A 20,564-nucleotide genomic window follows, 5' to 3' on the forward strand; every position below is an offset into this window, starting at 1 on the left:
GCTGGGTGGCCTCATGCCCCAGACGGCATGGGGTAAAGAGGGTGGAGGGTTGGTCCCACCACAGGTGGCCCGGGCAGCTGAGGAGAGCAAGAAGGGCAGACGAACACAGCAGTAAAACCCAAGAGCTTTATGGTCGAGCGGAGTGTTGAGGAGGCGCCTCCTGCCCAACCCCGCTCCCAGTAGAGGCTGTGCCTGCTGCTCTGCTCCTGCCAGTCTCATCTGGCATGGGCTCCAGATGCCCTGTAGGGCAGGGGCCGCCACATCCAGGGCACGCACGGGACTGCAGTGTGCGGCCCAAGCCTGGTGGCAGAAGCAGAGCCCATGGCATGCTGTGGCCCCACGCAGCTCAGGAGGGTGAGCAGGGGCAGGCGGGTGGTGGGTATTGGAGGAGCCGGGCAGCCCCACGCCCTGCCTCTGTCAACGACCCTGTGGGTCCTTCCTCGGCCTGTGACATCCCTGAGAAACGCCGGGGGCTGGCCGAGGCCTTCCTGGGGAGGCCAGGCTGTCCCCTCCTCCCTGCACAGCAGGCTCATGCTGGCCTGAAGCCCGGCCCCTGCAGCACCCAGCCCAGTCCTCCTCCAGAGGAAGCCAATGCAGGGCGGGCCAGGGCCGGGTGCAGGTGTGGCGGGGCGCAGGTGGTGGGCATCTCAGCCCCAGGCCTAGAGCTCCTCGTAGTCCCCGCCCCTGGGGTGGCCGCCAGCAGGGGGCCCGCCCCCCAGGAAGGCCTCCAGCTCCTCAGCGGCCTTCTGCTCCTTGCTGCGGGCAGGCTTCCGCTTCTTGCGCCGCTCCTCCTTGGCCTCCTCCCTGTCCTTGCTCTTCTTGGGTTTGCTCTTCTTCCTTGCAGCCTTTTCTTCCTCCTGGGCAGGGCCTCGGGGTCAGCAGGGCCCTGGGCGGGATGGGTGCCCACCCGACCCTGCTGCCCAGTACCTCTGTGCTCTTCTTCTTCTTCTTCTTCCTTGCCTTGGAGGGCGGCCTGGCGTCCTTCTCTGCACGGGAGGACAGCGCTCAGGTCCCCATGTCGCCTGGCCTGGCACAGGAGGCCCAGGGCCCCAAGCGCTTGAAACAGCTGGGGAGGAAATGCCTTCCTCTCCACGTGGGGCGGAGGAGCCCCCGGCCGGGGCAGGGGAACAAGTCCACCGTCTGGGCTGTGGTGAAGGGCTCAGAGTGGACAGCAGGGCAGTGCGGCCAGCGTGTGACCTGGGTGAAACCACCGGCCCCCAGACGGCACCAGCATCGCCCATGTGGGAGTGGAGCCCTGTGAGAGCCAGGTGCTCCTCTGCAGGCCCTACCTGCCAGCCCCACTCCTGGCCCAAAGCCCCGTGGAACCTGAAGGCCTAGATGTTGACAGAACAGCTGACACAGGCCACTGGGGATCCGTGGCCCAAATTCTTGGGGCCATAGGGACCCCAAAGTGGGAGGCAAGACTTCTCTGAGACCAACAGGCCTGCTGGCCCCGGCCTTGGATGGCCGTGTTGCAGATGCCAGGCTTGGGCATGTGGCTGCCAGTCGGGGGCAAAGCCCAGAGGTGCGGTGCAGTGGAGCGCTCTGCTCTGGAGACCCCGTGCACAGCAGCCAGCCTGAGGCCACGACCCACCTTCATCACTGCTGTCCTTTGGGCACGGCTCTTCCAGCCCCAAACCAAAGAGGTCAGAGTCGTTCTTTGGTCTGAAGGAGGCGACAGGAGGCCGGGGGGCCGGGGGCTGGGGTGGCTGGGCGGGCCTGGAGTCCTCATCGCTCATGTCGGAGGGGTCCTCTCTCACGGGGAGCTCGCCCTGAAGTGGGAGCAGCGGGTAGCCACTGTCCCTCCCAGCACAGGGCCCTGAAGCATGGTAGTGAGTCCTCTCAGGGGACCCCGAGCCGACCAGAAGGCCAGTGTGGATGGCGGGCCTCTCCTCAGCCCCACCCAGGCCCCGTGCCTGGGGCAGGACAGCTGGGAGCCCCAGCCGAGCCTGCTGCGGGCAGCCCGTCCTCACCACTCTGCGCTGTGCATCGGAGCCTTCGCTCTCGAAGTCTGGGTCATCCATGACGAAGGACAGCATCTGCGCGGCGACGGGCCCCTCAGGGTCACTCTCTGACGACGAGGCCGGGTCCTCCCTCCCCTCTGCAGGTCTTCTGGAGGAACCCTCCGTGGGACTCAGGGTGCTGCTGGGGCGCTCGGACCCTGACCTTGGCCAGGAGGGCACTGTGGCCTTCGTGGGCTCTGACTCTTTCTGTGGCTGCATGGCCTTGATGGAAAACCTTGGTGACAAGGACAGACTGGCTCCCGGGCTGCCCAGGCTGCCCTGCCCTGCCCTGCCCCGCCCGGGCCCCTCCCATACCCTTTTGTCTCCCGGTCTGAGCGCTGCTGAGGAGCTGGGGCAGCCGTGCTGGGGTGACCGGGCCCCTCCTCGGTCTCCTCCTCACTGGAGAGACTGATGTTTTTGCTGGGGACAGGGCCTGAGGGCAGCGGGGCTCTGCCGCAAGGCTGATCCTCAGGGTCCACGTCGTCTTGGAAACCCGCCACCATCGGGTTCTCGCCCAGGGCCTCCCCGTCGCTGGAGAGAAGGTCGAGGGGATCAGGGCCTGGAGGAGCTGGGTGCTGCCGCCTCTGCCCTTGGTGCCCATCTGACAGGGAGATCTCCTGCCTGGCCACCCTGGGAACTGAGAGCTGGGGCGGGGCATGAAGTGGCACAGTGGTACCCAGGGACTCCTGGGCGTCACTCCCTGGCATTTCTGAAGTGGAAGCCACAGGTGCAGTGACATAGTGGGTGCCAAAAGCCACCCAAGATGGGTTCCCCAGAGCAGCAGCAGCTCCCAGGCAGGGCTGGTGCTAGAGGCTGGGCCCAGGGGAAGGGCACAGCTTTGTGCCCAGCTTTGCAGTGCTGCCCAGCGCATGTGGGGACCCCTGACGGGACCCAGGTGGCCACGTGCTCCATGTGGCCAGGCCCAGGATGTGCCTGAGGAGCCCCTGCTGTCCTGGTTGGCTGAGGCCAAACCCCGCCCTGCCCAGGCATGGGCTGAGTGCCCCAGCTGCCCGGGGTGGCCGCGGTACAGTGGTGGTCCTGGAATCTGGGCTGGCCGAGCCCGGCTCAGTCCTCAGTCCCAGGGGTGTCACGGAGGACTCTCCTGACCTGTCGCTGTCCTGCTGTGGGACCTTGGCTCCAACCTTCTCGTTCTTGGGTGGGGCAGCGTCCTCCAGGAAGCCTCGGTCAAGGCCATCTTCAGGAACAAAATCCTCCATGTCCTGGACCCTTGCTAGTGCCTCCGCTGCTGGGGCCGGCTCTGCGGATGGCAGGTGCCTGTCCTCGTGTGGCACTGGGTCCCTCTTTGTCCCTCGCCCTCTGCCAGGCCCACCCCAAGACTGGGCCCACAGGTGGCTCCTGTGCTTTGCCTGCCCCAAGCAGAAGAGGGAGCTGTACCGGGACATGGAGGGGCCTGCAGCTCTGGCCTACCTGGAGCAGGGGGCACTGTGTCCACGGCGGGGGAGGTCCCAAACAGCCGGGAGATGATGCTACGCCGCGGCACTGGGGCGGGGATGGGGGGTGGCGGGGCCTCCGCAGGGGGTGCAGGGGGGCAGGCGCCAAGTGGCGGCTGGGGGGCAGGCTGGGGCGTGCTGGGGCTGGAGCTCCCCGTGGAGATGGCACTCAGAGGCACAATCGGCGACTGGGAGCCCGAGGACGGGCTCTGCCCGTCGGCAACCAGTGGGGTCGTGTGGCCGCGGCTTCGGGCTTCCATCATCTCGAGGAAGCTGGGGAGGGTGGGAGGAAGGTGGAGTGAGGACCTCGGCTGCTGGGTGCTGGGGTGTTGGACTGGACCACCCTGGGCGCTGGGCCTCCCCAGGTAAGAGCAGCCCTGTTTATGACGTTGATCCACTTGTTCCACACCCGCTTCCCTAACTAAGTATCTTGTTGCATGTGAGCAGAAACCCAGCACAGGAACAGGAGGCCCGCAAGTGCCATCAGGAACGCCTGTCCCATGGGCTGGGATGTGACCGCCCCTTGCCTGGCTCAGGCTGCAAGCCTCCCTGCAGACAGCGGCTGCCCTCCCTGTGGCCGGGCTCCCAGCTCACGCACACGCCGTAGTTCTGGTCCTCCGTCTCCTGCTGCACTGACAGCTCCTCCAGCGTGGCGTCGATGTCCAACTGGTTGGTCTCGAGCTGGCGCAGCAGCGTCTCTCGCTAGAGGAGGTGGGCACCACTGAGCTGTGTCCCCCGCTCACTGCAGTGTCCCCTCACAGGACCTGACTCCGTGAGGCCAGGTGGTCAGGCAGGCTGCACCCCAGGGAGCTCCCCTCTGGCTTCACTGTGGCTGCGGGGTGCCATACTGTGTGCGGCTCGGAAGCAGCACCTCCTGGGCAGGGCCAGGCCCTGACGCATCCCTGCAACAGCCACTCAGGGCCAATATACTGTATCCTCGCACACACAGCCCTGGGGCAGGGCCAGCCTGGGGTGGAAGAGCTGCACCAGTCACAGCCCGGGCAAACCAAAGCCTCCTGGCCCGAAGACTGCAGCCCAGCTGGCCATGCCTCTGCGTGGCGCTGCCCCCGCAGCTGCTTGTCCACATGGTGTGTTACACTTAGAACACACGCATCACATACTCAGCGGCCACTGGGAGCAGCCGTGGCACAGGGTGGGCCCGAGACCTCCACCACAGAGGCTGACACGGGCCACCAGAGGGATCCAGACCCTGTTCAGCTGCAGGGCACGGCAAGGACTACATGGTAAAAGCAGTAGCAGCTACGGACCAGAGGAGACCTGGAATGCGCGCATCACGGTCCTAAGAGGTGGAGAGAACCTATAGCAGTACCTGGCCCCCAGAGATAAACACGTGCACAGCAAGCAGACAGGGTCAAGTTTTAAAACAGACTCGATGTCTAGAGAGTCACACCAACAAATGCAAGGGCTGAGCTCTGCCCAGGCTTAGAGCTGCTTTGTATTGACCAAATCTGACACTGCGCCACTGGGTATGGTGCGGTGTGAAACACCATTAGCGGTGTGTCTGGAGAATTTTCGGATGAACGTTCAGAATGTCCAGGGTAGGCAAGAGGCAGGAGGGAGGCTGCGCTCCCGCCACAGGGTGCAGCTCCAGCACTGGCCCTGGCACCCAGGAAGCCAGTGTCGAAGCCTTCAGGGACCAGAGCAGCCGAGTGGTGGCAAGCTCCATTTCTCTATGGCAACAGAGGTTTGCAGAGGGCAGCCTGGGCTACACAGTAAATTCAAGGCCAGACTGAATGACATAGCCAGACCCCATCTAAAGAGGTAAACAAACAAAACCAAAAAAAAGTACAGAAAAAGGAGCTGGGTGTGGTGGTACACACCTGTAGCATTAGGGAGGCTGAGGCAGGAGGGTAATGAGTTTGAGACCAGCCTGGCTAAAAAGTGAGACCTTGTCTCAAAGGAGGAAGAGAAAGAGTGGAGGTGCTGGGTGCAGCGGCACACAACTGTAATCCTAGCTGCTTGGGAGGAAAGCAGGTTCAAGCCCAGCCTGGGGAACTGAGTGAGACTCTGTCTCAAAAAATACGGACAGTGGTGCCGTGCCTGCCTTGCAAGTGCAAGGTCCTGAGATTGATCCCCAGTACTGGAGAAAAAACCAGAAGGGCTGGGGATGTGGCTTAGTGGTAGAGCGCTTGCCCAGCATGTCCAAGGGCCTGGATTCCATCCTCAGGACAGGACAAGAACAAAGGCAAGAGAAAAAGGAAGGCCCTGCTTTCCTGAGAGCACATGGTTGGGGCAGGACCAGGCGGGAGCCTAGGTCTGCTCAGCCCCACTCCCACCAGAGCGGTGTCACCCAGGCTTCCCAGCCACAGCTGTGGCCCGGCACCTGCCTGGGCTCAGGACTCAGAGCCCTGCCCACATCCTGCCTGGCGCAGGAGAGGAGAGGGCTCCTGCGCTGGGATCCACAGCACAGCTTGGGGCCCGAGGGCAGGGCCAGGAGCCACACTATGGCAGCTGGCATCCTGCTTCCAGCACGCACCCCGCAGCAGGAACCAGAGGGACCCAAAAGCTCCTGGGGTCTGGCACCTGGCTCGCCACACAGGGCTGTGTGCCAGGACCCAAGCTGCTAGGCCACAGAGGGCACCTCCCCCTTGTCTTTGGTCCAGACCCAACCACCACCAGCTGTGCCCAGTCCTCAGACAGCCAGGGCCACAACCCGAGAGCACCACGGAGACAGCTCGAGCTGGGGAGGTCTCAGGGAGGTCCGTCAGGGTGGGCGAGACCTTGGGGGACAGACCGCGCTAGGAGCCGGGCTTCACGGGCTTCAAACGCGCTGCGGAAAGGGATGTGGCACAGGGGGTGGGAGGGACCTCCGGCAGGAGCCCCACCCACCCAGGTGAGGGCGCCACACGCGGGGTGAGATGCAGCGGCTCCTCAGGACACCTCGCCGGCTGCCCCGGGTCTCCCCAGCTCTTGGGCCCAGCGCGGGTGTGTGCGCGTGCTCAGGGCTTGGCTGCCCGCCCCCAGGGTGAGGACCCACCTGCAGCTGCAGGAACGGGATGTTGAAGAACTTGTGTAGGTACTTCAGGCCAAAGCTGTTCTTCATGGATGACTCTGCGTAGCGGAAATAGGAGGAGCCCGGGGGTCTGTTCAGGAGAAAAGTGTGAGAAAGGCCCTCAGGGGGCCGGAGCCCAGGACCATGCCTGGGCTGAGGCTGCCCGCGGCCCCGGCCTCCCCACTGCAGCGGGCCCCTGCGGGTGGCCTGAGGAGCGGTCAGGAGCCTGTGGTCCTGACGGTCACCCTGGCTTGCACTGTGTCCTCCCTTGGGGCCAGCCAGGTGGCTTGGCTGCCTCAGTTTACCTCTGCAGCACCGAGCTCGCACAGGTGCAGGCACGCGGACCCACCTGTCCAGGTGTTCGATGAAGTCACGCACGTCATCGGGCAGGATGACACGGTGCTCGCCCATGTCGCGGTAGTTCCCCAGCACGCACACCGGCACATGGGTCGGCACTTTGGGAAGCTCCCGGAGGACATAGCTGAACGTCCTGGGGGAGGGGAGGGGAGTCTCAGCTGGGCAGGGCTGGTGCCCCCCCCCCGCAGCCCTGGCGCTTCCTCCTGGAGGACACACCTCCTGGCACCCCCGGTCCTGGTGCCCCCCCCCACCTTTCCCTGGGATACCACATGCCCACGCCCCTATGAAACCATCGCTATGTTCACCTGCTTCCAGCACTGCCCTGGGGTGACCCAGCCCTGGTTCCCACTGTGCACCGAGGTCAGTGCCACCGCTCCCCTCCGTGCACTGTGCCTCTGGCTCACAGACGCCATTGCCAAGGCGACCCTGCCAGGGTGGATGGACAAGGGCCGTCTTCTGGGCCTCGTGCCTCAGCACGTGAAGCTGCCCAGGTGGCTCGCAGGGTGGCCAGCAGGTCTTCCCAGGTGCAACCTGGCCCTGGGCCTGCTCCAGGGTCACTCTCTGGGTTTTGCAAGTGGCTTGTGAGGATGTAACCAGGCTTGAGGGTGGCTGAGCTCCCTCCATGGAGAGGAAGGAGTGAAAATGCACATCCTGGGCCGGGGATTTAGCTCAGTGGTTCCTCCGCCTGCTCCGCAAGCACAAGGACCCAAGTTCGATCCCCAGTACCAAAAACAAAAAAAGAAAATGCATATCCACAGCTGTAGTGAGTGGCCTCTGTCCCTCAGCATCATTCTGTTGTTGGAGACAGGGTCTCAATATGTAGCCCAGGCTGGCCTTGAAATCAGGGCGATCTTCCTGGCTCAGCCTCCTGAGTGCCCCTGCATGGGGTGGTATCACTGGTGTGGCATGTGGCATGAGCCCATGGTGTGTTCCTTGGTTTGCACTCAGCAGTAGCTGCTCTAGACACAGTGTCGCCACCTGATCTTACACACCGGTGTCCAGGGACTCAGGCCCTGAGGAACAGCTGTGGCCCCACAGTCTGAGCAGCATCCGTGCCCCTTCCTCCCTGGCTGGCCCCACTCCTCCTACCGTCTTCCTGCTGCAGCCCAGCAGTCATGTGGCCACACCCACCCCAGCTGTCCCTCCAGCTGTGCTGCCTCAGAAGCTCACCCGCTAAGGCTGCGGGACACTGCCGTCTGTGGAGGTGAGGTGGCCCCTCAACACGCACCTTCCATCTCAAATGGCAAAGACACTTCCTATGCCTGGTGAGGCCCGGCATAGCCCCGCAGCAGAGGGCATGTGGCTGTGCACAAGGCGTGGTGCACATGGCCTGCTGATCAGTGCCCTCTCCCCTGCATGTGTGCAGCCAGCCATCAAGAGGCACTGGTGTGCACACATCCGAGGCTCGAGCCATCGCCCCAGGCTTAGCACATGCACCTGTGGGAGGCTGGTGCTCTGCTGTGTGTGAAGGCAGCACTGGGGAGGAAGCCTGGCTGGACCCAAGGGCCAGTGACATCTCTGACAGAGGGGCAGTTTCCTCTGCATTTCCAATTTTGTGCAACGTGCAGGTTGTACATGCGGTACAGCACCAGGGCTGTACATGCAGAGTAAAGGGCAGGAGCATGCAAAGGCCACTTCTAAATCCCCGCAGCTGTCAGGCCCGTTTTTAGGCAGCGTGGCCCTTGGCTAGCATCTGGGACGCTCTCGGTGTTTGCTGCCGGTGACGGGAGAGAGGGCGCCTGGTCTCAGGCTGGGGTGCACTGTCAGTGCCCCGGGCACATCTCATGAGTGTCACCCTCAAGGGTGGAGAGTGAGGGGTCTGCGGCCTGGCCTGCTCTCTGGCCTCTGCTGTCTGCATGTGAACTGTGTCCCTCTATCAAGCCAGCCAGTGTGGGGATTGCAGGAGCCGTAACATAAGCAGCCACTTGATTCTGCCAAGCTTTAGATGGTGTTCTCAGGGCTGAAGAGCTGGGGAGGGCAGGCCTCGCCTGGGAGATGCCTTCTGCCAGGGCCTGAGTCCCACCCTCTGCAGAGGAGTGCACACGGGCCTCTAGGCTGGGTTCTGATCTGCTACCCTCAGTTGCCCTGCAGGATGCTCCGTGTGCGCAAAGGGACACCAGCCTGCAAGGTCACCACCAGCCAGTGGTACCCTCTTACCACTGCTTGGTGATATCAAACATCATGACCACCCCGTTACAGTTCTTGTACACATCCAGGAACTCGGCATCCAGGGCCATTTCAGACTCCGCCTAGGACAGGAAGAAGCGAGTATAAGACTGGGTCCCATCTATGTGGGCCTTCCGTCACCTGGCAGAGGCCAAATGGGACTGTTCTGATCTGAAAGGTGACAGCTGTCTCCTTTGGAAGGCAACAGGAAGAGAACCCTGCTGGGGGCCACAGGAGTGGCTGCTGGACGTGGGGCCTGGCCACCACTGAGCTGTAGACAACTCCTACCCCGGGCTCATGAGCTCGTCACCATCCAGAACAGGGGAAGTGACCCGAAGACAGGTGCTAGAACCTTCTAGGGCACAGATGGGGCCAGAGGGCGGGTGCAGCACTACCCCTCCTGCACCCAAGAAGAGCAGAGAGGCTCTATGGACATGGAGAGGACGTAGTGCAGTGCCTGCAGCCAGGGAGCTGTGCTGGTGCTGGGCACGCGAGGCATGGCATTTTCATGCTGCCCGGGCCACTCTGGCTCATACTGGGGGTCAGTTCAATGTGCCGTCTGCCAAGCGAGGCAAAGGCAGGCATCACTCACGTGAGACAGGCAGGGGGCAGCCACCCTAAGAGTCACCCTTGGCTTGGGGTACTAAGCAGCTGGGGATAGCCAGTGGCCACCACAGTATGCAGAATGGGGACAGAAGGGAGCCCACGACAGGTAAGCAGTGGGGTCTGAAGGGCTGGCAGCGCTGGGTCAGGACGGGGCATGAGTAGCTGGATGCAAGGCTCACCTCCTGGGGGTCGTTCTCTGTCTTCAAGCCGTCACTTCGTTTTTTGCCTTTTCCTTATTAAATGACAAACAACAATTGTGGTGTGTGACTGCTAGGCCCAGGACTGCCTAAGGCCCCTCCCTGCCCCTTGGCACGCTGTGCTGGATTGTGTCCCATTCAGCTTTGAGAGAAAGGGGGAAAGGGGCCCTGACAGCGGCTGGACAGAAAGTGCAGGGTGAGGCTGGCGGGGCCTAGTGGGCACTGGACAGATCAGGTATGCCATGAGAGAAGCAGTCGCTCGAGATGGCCCGGCCCTCACAGCCCCCACAGACCTGTCCAGAGCAGGAGGGGCAGGAGCCGAGGTGGAGACCAGAGCCAGCAGTCCTGCTGGGGCTCAGGGGACACAAGAATGGACCACCGGAGGGAGACAGGAGGGCACAGAGCTGACCCAGCTGCAGGTGGGAGGGCGGTGTCACAGCCCCGCCCTGCCGGGTATTGGCCTTCAGGGTCACTCAGGCTCTGACCAGGGGACAGCCACAGCCCTGCTCTTGGGGATGGGGACTGGGTACCCTGCCCGCTCCTCCTTTCCATCTCTAGAATGCCCTGCTGGGCAGGGGATGCTGCTCGCCGTTGGAAACACAGCTCATTTACTTACAACAGCAGCCCGCAGCTCGGTCCCAAGCGTGTCTGAGCTCCTGGCTGCACTCTGCCCAGCCTGGGCGCCAGTCCCTACCCACCTCAGATGCAGTGGGTAGCCGCACTCAGGGGTCTGCCCGGCCAGCCACCTGCCTGCCCTATCCTCACCCCAACCAGCAGGACAGGAGCCCGGGGTTTAGAGGAAGTCAGAACTGCTGAGGCCGCTCCCAGGCACCCCCACTTCGAGGACATTTTCAACGAGTTTCCGCGTGCTCTTCCTCTACAGCCTCCTGCGCACAGCATGGTGTGCCCAGCCTGGCTCGCCTGTTGGCCCTCTCCCCTCAAGGCCCTCTGCTCTGCAGTCCTCAGATCTCTTCCTGCAAAAGGGGAACGAGGTGCCTTCCTTCCCATCAAACAACGACCAGGCAGCATCGGAGGTGAGGCTGCGGGACACTGGCAGGATGGGGACCTGTCCTTTCTGGGGTCCAGCCTGGTGCTGAGGGAGGCTCCCCAGATGGATTCTGGCAGGTGGCAGTGAGGGGCAATGCCAGGGAACTTCCTGGCCAGCACTGGCAACAGGAAGAGCACGCCCAGGGCTCCTGGGCAGGGGTCCCCACCTGGAGGCTGAAACCAAGATGCTTCTGGGCATCCAGCCCCCAACAGCCCAGGACAGGAAATCCTGCCATGAGGACCCCCACACGCTCTCGAAGGCGCAGACCAGAGCGGGGCAGGGGCTCAGGAGGTCACCACCATTCTAGGGCTGCAGCCCCTCTGCAGGGCACTGAAATGGGCCAGGGTGTCGGGAGGGCAGCCCGGCTTGAGTCATCTAAGGGGCCACAGTAGATGTGACTCCTGGCCTCAGAGCAGGGACAGTGATGGGGCCTCAAGTGAGATGTGACAAGTGACAGACACCGGAGTGCAGAGAGGGTGTGGAGCACAAGGCTGGCACCTGTGGCAGTGTGGGCCACAGGTACTGTGCTCCTGCTGCAACCACTGAGCAGCTCAACTGTCTGCCCAGCTGGCGCTCCACTGGGCCCTGCCCTCCCCCAGTGAACACACCTGGGACAGACACTCGCTCACCCTCCACCAGATCCACAGCTCCTGCCCAGGGAGGCCCCGGACCCAGGCACTCGTGCGGCACAGCCGTGCCTGGCCACGGACAGTTGGCAATGCCAGGCCAAGCAGGTGGGAGCTCTGGATCTGTCAGCTTGGAACTCAGGACAAAATGCACCCTACTCCACGGTGCCTGCTCATGCACACAGCTCTCAACCCAGAGTCACAGAGCAGGAGCCTGTGACCTACCACAACAAGACAGGACAAGGTCAGCTGCTGTCTTGCAACTTGCTGTAGGTTCAGGTCGGTGCTGGGGCTCACCGGAAGGGCCTGGGTCCTTGGAGGTGACCCCTGGGACACTGCAGGGATTCTCATCACTTATGCGACCTCAGCACCATCCTGAGCACAAGTCAGCTTTCTCAGACCAGAGTGGGCCCAGCCCCTAGCAGTGTCCAGCTCTGCCCCAGCCACCTTGGCCGAAGACGGCCACACACAGCCTGAGACTCCACTCCCTGCACGGGCTGTACACAGCCCCCTGACTGCCTCTTGGACACAGCGCCACACGTAGTACTTGAGCCTACAAACTAAGACTCCTTGTGGGAAGCCTACTTGGATAATGCTCTGGGCCCAGCAAAGGTGTTGGCCCGGAGGCTGGCCCCTTTCTCTGCCTAACTGTGTCCCTGCCTCCCGTGACCTGGGGACGGAGGGAGTCCTCCCAACTCATCCTCTATTCTTGCCCCCAGGTCTGCAGGTGAAACCTTCCCACTGTGGTGGTGCACTGAGCTTAGCCTTCCCTCTGAGTAACCAGGCAGGCATCAACTAGACAGGGGCCAGACTGGAGCCAGGAGGGCATGCGCAGCCGTGTAAACCAGCCTCCCGTGTGGCACGAGGCGTCAGCTGCCCACTAGGTGAAGCTGAACCCTCCACACCCTCAGGGCAGAGCCCGGGGCAGCTGGGGCTGCTGTGACAGGCACTGTCCCTGGCTGACAGACACAAGGGACTCCTCAAATGGCCCACGTGGCCAGAGGTCATGTACACCCACCTTGCAGGTGGCCAGCCCTCCAGGGCCGGGAATCAGGCTCAAGCAGCCCAAAGGTGGAGCCAGCAGGTCCACATCGAATGCCCACACCATCCTGCTCACTGGATGAGGAGAGAACTAACGAGACCCACAACCAAAATGCGCAGAGCAGCAAACCCAAGCCTTCCATGGCTGCACACGTGATGGGGCAGAGCAGGCCCCTGTAGGAAGCAGGGCCAGAGAGAGAAGCGAGACCACAGTAATGGGCCCAGGAAGGGAGAGTGCCTGCAGCATGCCAAATGCACCTCACCTTTGTCAACCACGTCCCAGACTTCCACTTTCACTATGTCGTCTGTGGCTGAAACAAGGGAAAACCTCCGATTAGCACCCAGTGTGACCCTGGGGTTCAGAGGGGTTCAGAGGTGCTGAGGGCCAGCCCTGGTGTCACTGTCTGCCCTCTCCCGAGCACTGGCCATGTGCAGGCCTGCAGGGGGAGCACTGTGTCTGGCAGGTCTTTGGAGAAGTTTGCTTTCCAGCTCACCTGAGCTACAGCTGCCCCAGGCCTATGCTCCAACATGGGCGGGGTTCATAGCTCCAAGTCCCAGATGGGGCTATTCACAATGATGACCCCGACATCCCTGAGTGCCTGTGGGAGCCTGGGGCGGGGCGGGGCCATGGGGAGCTGTGGGGAGTGGAGGCAGGGTACTCACTCTTGTAGCTCCAGTGGATGCTGGTGACCTGGATCTCCTGCGTGGGAATGTACTCTTCCACAAACTTCTCGCCCTGCAGCCGGTGCCAGAGCGCAGTCTTGCCCGTGTTCCTGTCTCCCCGGATCACTATCTTCACTGGAGTGAGGAAGGCAGGGAAGGACAGATCAAAGTCATCAATTAAGAAATAAGCTCAAAGGCACGTCAGCCCCACTGCCACAGGTTTGTGGTTTTTGTAGGAATCAAGCCCTGGGTGACTGGCGAGTAGGGGAAGAACTGGACGAGGGAGGCTGGCAGCAGCGGCCACTGCAGAACAGCCTCTCCCAGGCACAGGATGCCTGGCAAGAAGTGGGGCATCTGTGCTGAAAGGAGCAGCAGGGCCTGCAGGGGCTGCCAGGGGGTGCAGCACCAGACCTTCCTCCTGGCTGATCACACTGCAGCCCGGGGTGGCCTGACTTTCCCTGGGCCTACCAAGCTGGCAACCTGGCAAGGGTGGTGCACAGCTGTGCAGGGGGCTCACCCCACTCCACCCTCCTGTGTGCCAGGCTGCGCCTGAAGGGCCCACTGGCTTGAGGCAGGGCAAGCACAGACCCCAGTGACGGGACAGGAACCAGGCGGGTGGTTGTCCTGAAGCATCCCATGGCTTTGGGACAGGGCGACACGGGAGGGCAGTGTGGAGGTGAGGCACAGGGTTAGCAGAGATGGGAGGCGCCGGGCAGGTCTGGGAGGACTCTGTGTTCTCCCGAGGCCCTGTCCCTGAGCTGGGCAGCCCTGCGGGAGGGCTGGGGTGCTCAGGCCCCAGGCAAACCCTGACAGCCCCAGGCCATGAAGAGGGTGGACAGTGCCTCATGCAGCAGAGGCACAGTGGCCCCAAGACTTCTAGCAGGGCTCGGGCAGGTTCTAGGGAGCCGCGGGGCTCAGGAGAGGCAGGCCCAGGGCAGGATGGAGGGGTCTTCTCTCCCCTCTTTTCCCAGACCATCTCTTCTGACTGCTGCTGTGGAAGCCATGCCTTCCCACATCCTCCCATGGTACCTTGGACCTTGGGTACCAACAGCCAGTGGCCAGCTGGCCTCGACACTGAACAGGGCCTGGCAGGGCCCAGCCTGGGCCGTCTGCCTTCTCTACCGCCTCCCCACATCCCCAGTCCCACATTTAGCCACATGGAAGTGTCAGCTGTTCTCAGATTCAGGGACTCGCCTCCTCCACCTTCTTGATTATGTCACAGAACTCTGACAACAGCCTCACTTCCAAGGGCGTGTCAGGCCACCTTGATTCCGACACACTCTGGGAGCATCTCAGCCCCACCAGCCCCGGCAGGAAGCGTGTGGCTGATGGCACCTCCCACCAGTGTGCAGAGCTGCAGCCCAGGGGCCCCCACAGGGGATACAAAGACCCCTTGTCTGACCCCTGCCTTTCAGGGGTTACCTGCAGTCCATGACCCGGGCAGCAGGCTCCCCTTGTCCGCAACCAGCCACCAGCCAGGCCGATGAAGACCAACCTAATGTGCCGGTCCCCAGATCCTGCCGAAAGCAGGCCTGGCATCACTACCCAGAGGCTCCCAGAGAGGCCTCTCCTTCCCACCCTCCCTTCTTCCCAAGGAGGCCATGGGAGAGTGGAAAGCAGGTCTCTGGGACCGTGGGCAGCAGCAAGGTCAGACACAAGCACAGGGACCCAAGGGTGCCAAGGACTTCGGGTTTTCTTTGGGCCAGTTTTGACAAGTTTTCCAAGGATTTACCCAAAACATGTATTTTTCCCTCAAAACTTACTGGCATGATATTGTTTAAAACATTCTCTTATCTTTCTTTTGGTACCGGAAATCAAACTGAGGACCTTGCACTTGCCAGGCAGGTGGTGGCACCACTGAGCTAAACCCCTGGCTTGAATTCATCTCTTGCCAGACAAGTCCACACCTCCCTGTACCTCTGTTCTGTACTTCTGATTTCAGCCCTTGCTTCACCATCCGACCACTTTGCCTGAGCTTATTCCTCTTCTTGATTTCCAACTTTTTTTTTTTTTTTTTGGCTGTACTCCCCAGTTGAGCCTAGGCCCTTTGAGCTGCCTCTTTATTTTAGGACAGGTCTTGCTGAGCTGTTAAATTGCCCAGATTGGGCTTAAACTTGCAGCCCCTCTGCCTCAGCCTCCCAGAGTGCTGAGATTACAGGTGTGCGCTATCACACCCAGCTTAGAAGATCTTGACCTTAAAAAAAAAAACTTCATGTCTTTTAAAAAGCAGTTTTAAGGTCACAGCAAAATTGGGTGGGCTTTCCCACATGCCCTGCCCCACAGCCTCCCTGACTTTGGACATCCCTGAGAAAGGGTCCGTAGGACTGACACGTCATGGCTCCAAGGTGGTGCACATTGTGTGGGGTGACAGGTATACTCTGTAACGGCTCCAAGTGGAAGAGTTCCCCTGCCTCAATCACAAAGGATCCGTGCTGACACCACCAACCGGGGACACCTAAGTCAACTTTCCACCTGAGTTTTTGGACATGGGTGGTTCTGAGGGCAAACCCACTCAGGCCACTGTGCTTCTACTCTGGAAGATCTCTCCCTCCCAGTGCCAGGTCTGTGTGGGTGTCCAGGAGCTCACTCACTCCAGGACAAGACACCAGAAGGCAGCAAGCACCCCCAGGCAAAGTAGCGCTTCCTTCAGAAACCAGCCTGGGCCGAAGCCCAGCTCAGGACCAGCGCCTGCCTGAGGGTCACTGTCTCACTTAGGGTTCCTACTGTCCTCCAGGGCAGGGCCGCTCAGGTGCCATAATCACAGTCACACAGAGGCTGGGCACTGCTGGGATAGCACCCCAACAGGAGAAAACTGATTTCTGACCTTGTGATAGCTCTGTCCCTGAAGAAGGGCTAGCCTTTCCCTCCCTCCATTTGTTTCTGTGTGTGTGACCAGGGCTTCCCTGTGTAACTCAGGGTGACCCTGAAGTTGTAACCCTCCTGCCTCAGCCTGAGTCCTGGGACTGCAGGTGTGTATCCCGCCGGCACGAAGCCTTCCCATAGTTTTTATTTTCCTTATCTTATGCTGAGCTTCTGCATCCCAACGAGGAGCTCAGTGAAAGTGGGACAACCTTATCTTGGTCTGGATTGTTTTTGTTTTGTACCGGGGATTGAATTTAGGACCTTGTGCTTGACAGAGAGGCATGACGCCACTGAGCTACATTCCTGACCCTTGGTCTGGATTTGATTTGGTTTGATTTCTTTTTGGAGACAGGCTCTTGCTCTGTAGTTCAGGCGATGCTTGAAGTCACTATGTAGCCCAGGCTGGCCTCATACTTGCAGCAATCCTCTGGCCTCAGCCTCCTGAGTGCTGCGATCACAGGCAACATCTTTAGCCCTTTCTTTTTTCCTTTTCTATTTATATCAATTTATTAAATGAATATTTCAAATTTATATAATAAATATTCATTACTTGAGTGAGGTTCATTACTTTTGTGACTATGTTCACAAATTAGGGACATTTTGCTTCTAATGGTGCAATCAATCTCACCAGTACTTTCAGCACTTCATATCTCAGGATTCCAACAGGGATGGCCCTTCCTTTCTTGAGAGAGGGTCTTGCTAGGTCACTACATTAGCCAAGCTGGACTCAAACTTGGGACCCTCTTGGCTCAGCCTCCCATAGTGTCAGACTGGAGATGTGTGCTACCACACCTGGCTAGGTTCTAAAGTTTGAAAATGAAAGTTGAAAGCTGGGAGCAATGGGACATAACCATAGCCCCACTTTCTTGGGAGGCTAAGGTTTGAGACCAACCTAGGCAGTGTGCAAATCCAATCCTGTCTCAGAAAAAAAAAAAAAAGCTGACTGTCATCGCAGAATGTGATCCTGATGAATACTCTCAGGTGTCTGCTGGGACTGTCAGGTTTCACAGCTGTTCTTGGTTTGAAAAGGACCGAGGCTCATGTAGACTACCGGGTTCTCTGATGAGTCTGCAGGGGCCTCCCCACTCTGACCTCTCCTTTCACCTGGAGGTGTGCTGCGTATGATGTCCCTACAGCTGGAGCGGACCTGAGTGTGGCTAGGCTGCCTTCTCGTGATTCATGCTGGACTTACCTAGTATCTTTTCCTGGCTCCTTGGTGCCACTGTGCCATTATTATCTGGATGTGTCTCTTAAGCACCATATGGACGAAGTAAGAAAAAAACCCAACCTTCTCTCTCACTTTGAACTGGGGAGACTTGCTTGATTACATCATTGTGATTGCCAAGAGATGTGGAATTATTTCTACTTCATTTCATCATCTGTATTTACCATCCTGGTTTCATCCCAGCTTTTAGTGCCTTTTATTAAGTTGGGCAAGAGTTTTCCCCTTCTTTTCAAGTGATGTTTATTTGGAAGAGTTGCAATCTATTTCTATTTTCTGAACAGTAACTCCTGAATTTTTAACATTCAGTTACTATAATACAGTCTAAAGTTATTAATTTTATCTTTCTCTTACATAACTTAAGGAATTCTGGATGCCTTAACTGTGATCCTGGGTTATGTGCTGATTTTCATTATGGAAATTATCGGTTTCTTCTCTTATCTTCCCTATGTAAATCATCATCACTAACTGACATCACCAATGCTCACTTAGATTTTACAACTTATTTTCTAATTCCTTTGGTCACCTTTGCTGTTTGAATACTAAACCTTTTCATCTGTCTAAAAACGACCCTTCTGTATTTATGTCTGCGAGAATCTGAATAGTAACTACTGTCACTTTGAGACTGGTGTAAGTTCAGCCATACTCGCTCTGGTGCCACTGCTGCACTCCATGCAGACTCCGGGCTGCTGTGGCTTCCCTGCAGGCTCCTGAGCTGCCAGCAGCTGTCACGGGTTCAGGGCTGCTTCCTTTTGCTATGGTTGCATTTTCTCATTTTCAAGCTCTGAAAACTTTCAGGGATGTGCCTCACAACTTGGACATTCTGGAATTTCGTGTAGCTCAATTGTGGAAAATCCTGTTTTCTTCAAGCACTGCTCCATTTCCATTCTGGCTCTGCTTTCCTTCCGCATCTTGTCGAGACTGTGCTGTAATCTGCTTAATCACTCTGCCCCGCTTCTCTGCAGCTGGGTTATTGTGTGCCGCTTCACCTGTACACTTCTTATATTTCAATGATTAGGTTTTTCCTTTCCTGAAGGTCTCTGTCCTGGTGTCCTTAGCAAGCCAATACGGAGTTCCACAGTAACCATTTTCTCCTTTGGGAGGCTGCCCCACAAACACAGCTGATAAACCACCATCCAGCTGCAGTGGAAGGGGATGACTACTAGCTCAGGTGCATTTTTTCTTCTAGTTTATATGCAAATGAGCTCCAAAATGGGGCTATGATCCAATGTCTCATGGATTCTGATTCTAATTTGAAGGGTGGGCTGCTACTCTGTGCCAACGTGAGTTACTTCTTATTACCCTAATGAATTGAAAACCACTATGTGCCTCAAAAGGGTAACATTCTGTAAGAGACAACTTATAACAATAATTGCAACTTACGTATAAGAATCCTGGATCTAGGGCCGGGATTTAGCTTAGTGGTTCCACTGCCTGCCTTGCAAGCGCAAGGACCCGAATTCGATCCCCGGTACCAAAAAAACAAAAACAAAAACAAAAAAGAATCCTGGATCTACAAATATCACATTGCTAGTTGATTCCTTTAAGTAAGACATTTGGGAAAACAAGTATTAAAAATTTTCTATTCCACTAATACAGGAAATGAGAAAGCTTTAAAACTGCACATATATATTAAACTGGAGGCAACATCCCTCTAAAATGTAACTCAGATATGAACTGAAATTTCTCTGGACTCACCACTTAGTTCTAGGAGATCATCACAAGTCTCCCAAATACTGAAGACTGGATTTATTATTCAGGAACAACTCCATATCCCTTTTTAGTCCCTCCTGCCCAGGAGCACAAGGGGATTGGCAGAAAGTGATCAGTTTCTACTTCAGATCTAATTTCCAAGGCTCTGGGATTCGATTTCAGGTAACATTGTAAATAACAAAATTAAGGAATTCAAATGTTCATCCCAAAGATTTGTGTATAAGTGAGTATCTTGCCCTAATATTTCCACAGACGAGAAAATTACAAACAAAATTTCAAGTTAAAACATCTAAAACGAGTCTTTTTATACCTGAACGAAAGTTTTTCTAATCAATTTCGTAATATTTTCATGGAAACATCACGGACGAACCAAGGCTCTTGGTGAGCAAAGCCTGTGTATCGGTGGGGGTGTGTGCGTGGACGATATCCTAGCAATACAGGAAAACATTTGAGAGGTAAACAATGTCAGAACAAAGGATAACACGAAAGCCTTCAGGTCCTGCTAGAAAAGAATCTGCAAATGGAAAGAGTCAAAAGAGGTCAAGAGGACAGCCTGCAACTAAGAGCTGCACAAGGTACATAATTTATAAGAGGATGAAGCCGCCTGTGATCCGGTGTCCGCACACAAACCCTCCATCCCGCAGGGTCAGGGATGTCTCCTACCATCTCAAGAGTCTGTGCCTCTGGGAGCTTTTCTAAATATCTATTACAAATCGTCAAGAACGAAAGGCGTTGCAGCTACTTTGTGTTCAAACTGCGTAGGAAATCAACAAAGCCTCGCTCCCCCCCCCCAGGAGGCGGGTTTCTCGCGTCTCCGAGTGAGCGCACAGCTCGGGGGGGGGGGGGGGGCGGCGGAGGCGCGGCGCCTGAAAAGCCCAGCCTCAGACCTCAGCGCTCCCTCCGTACCTCCCTCCCTCACGTTATGTAATGGTCCCTCTACGGCGTGGCCTCCCGCGGCAATCAGGGCCCCTATCGCCGCCGGGGCAGCGTCACCACACAGCATTTCTCCGACGGGTACCTGTTAGGCGAGGTCTCTCTGGAGTGACCCGCCGTTTGGGAACTGGCGACGCCCACCCCAGCCCTGGGTTCCTCCAGAACGCTTCCCGCGCGGGGTCCATCTCGGGAGCACCGCCAACCTGGCCCTGTGCGTCCCGGCCCCTCGGGCCCGGCCCACTGCTCCCGCCTGGCTCCCGGGCCGCCCGACGGCGCGAGCCGCACTCACTGTTGTACTGCACCCCCTTGGCAAAGCGTCTCTGCAAAGCCTGGTTCATGGACTGCAGCCCGGCGGGGATGTTCTTGTCCCGGCCCGGGGCCTGCTCCGATCCCACTAGCTTCTTCAGCGCGGAGAACATCTTCCCGCTGCACGTCTGCGCCGGGCGCGGCCCGCGAGCTCAGCGACGGCGGTGGAGCGGCGTGCCTCGCACCATGACGCGGCGGCCCGGGCTGGCCCGAGGCCGAAGCCTGTGCGGCCGCAGGCCGGGGTCGCGGCGGCAGGCTGAACCTCGAGCGGCTCTGGGGGCCTCAGCCGCGGCGGGCCCGCTCCAGCCCCCGCGGCCCCCGGCACGGCCTCCGACGACTCGTCAGCGCCGCCATCTT

General features: G+C 58.9%; 1 protein-coding gene across 5 annotated transcripts; it reads right to left on the reverse strand.

Annotated features, from left to right (window-relative positions):
- Positions 1–112: 112 nt before the first annotated feature.
- Rabl6 (RAB, member RAS oncogene family like 6) lies at positions 113–20,559 on the reverse strand. Of its 5 annotated transcripts, XM_021261656.2 has the most exons (16): positions 18,639–19,212; positions 14,594–14,688; positions 13,172–13,306; positions 12,772–12,819; positions 9,776–9,828; positions 8,982–9,073; positions 6,817–6,957; positions 6,453–6,558; positions 4,053–4,156; positions 3,432–3,727; positions 3,111–3,261; positions 2,319–2,534; positions 1,974–2,238; positions 1,595–1,772; positions 928–986; positions 113–857 (listed from the first exon to the last, which is right to left on the reverse strand). In XM_021261656.2, exons 6-16 carry the CDS (start codon positions 9,059–9,061, stop codon positions 660–662), a joined length of 1,794 nt encoding a protein of 597 aa, XP_021117315.1. In that variant the 5' UTR covers positions 9,062–9,073; positions 9,776–9,828; positions 12,772–12,819; positions 13,172–13,306; positions 14,594–14,688; positions 18,639–19,212; the 3' UTR covers positions 113–659. The 5 variants fall into 5 exon arrangements, with proteins under 5 accessions (XP_021117315.1, XP_004848906.1, XP_021117316.1 ...); XM_004848849.4 differs by lacking the exons at positions 14,594–14,688; positions 18,639–19,212 and adding an exon at positions 20,191–20,559; XM_021261657.2 differs by lacking the exon at positions 14,594–14,688.
- Positions 20,560–20,564: the final 5 nt, after the last annotated feature.

Source organism: Heterocephalus glaber, unplaced genomic scaffold, assembly GCF_053883595.1.
Source record: "Heterocephalus glaber isolate CG9 unplaced genomic scaffold, H.glaber_assembly_v1.0 deba00001479, whole genome shotgun sequence".
NCBI classification, from domain to species: Eukaryota; Metazoa; Chordata; class Mammalia; order Rodentia; family Bathyergidae; genus Heterocephalus; species Heterocephalus glaber.

Bases quoted from the DNA above. Each gene is read 5' to 3' on its own strand.
- Rabl6 (XM_004848849.4), bottom strand. From the start codon at position 20,320: ATGTTCTCCGCGCTGAAGAAGCTAGTGGGATCGGAGCAGGCCCCGGGC. The intron at 6,958-8,981 runs GTAAGAGGGTAC...CCCCTCCCCCAG, and splicing joins TTTGATATCACCAAGCAGTG to GACGTTCAGCTATGTCCTCC. The intron at 4,157-6,452 runs GTGGGTCCTCAC...CACCTCCTCTAG, and splicing joins TCCCGTTCCTGCAGCTGCAG to CGAGAGACGCTGCTGCGCCA.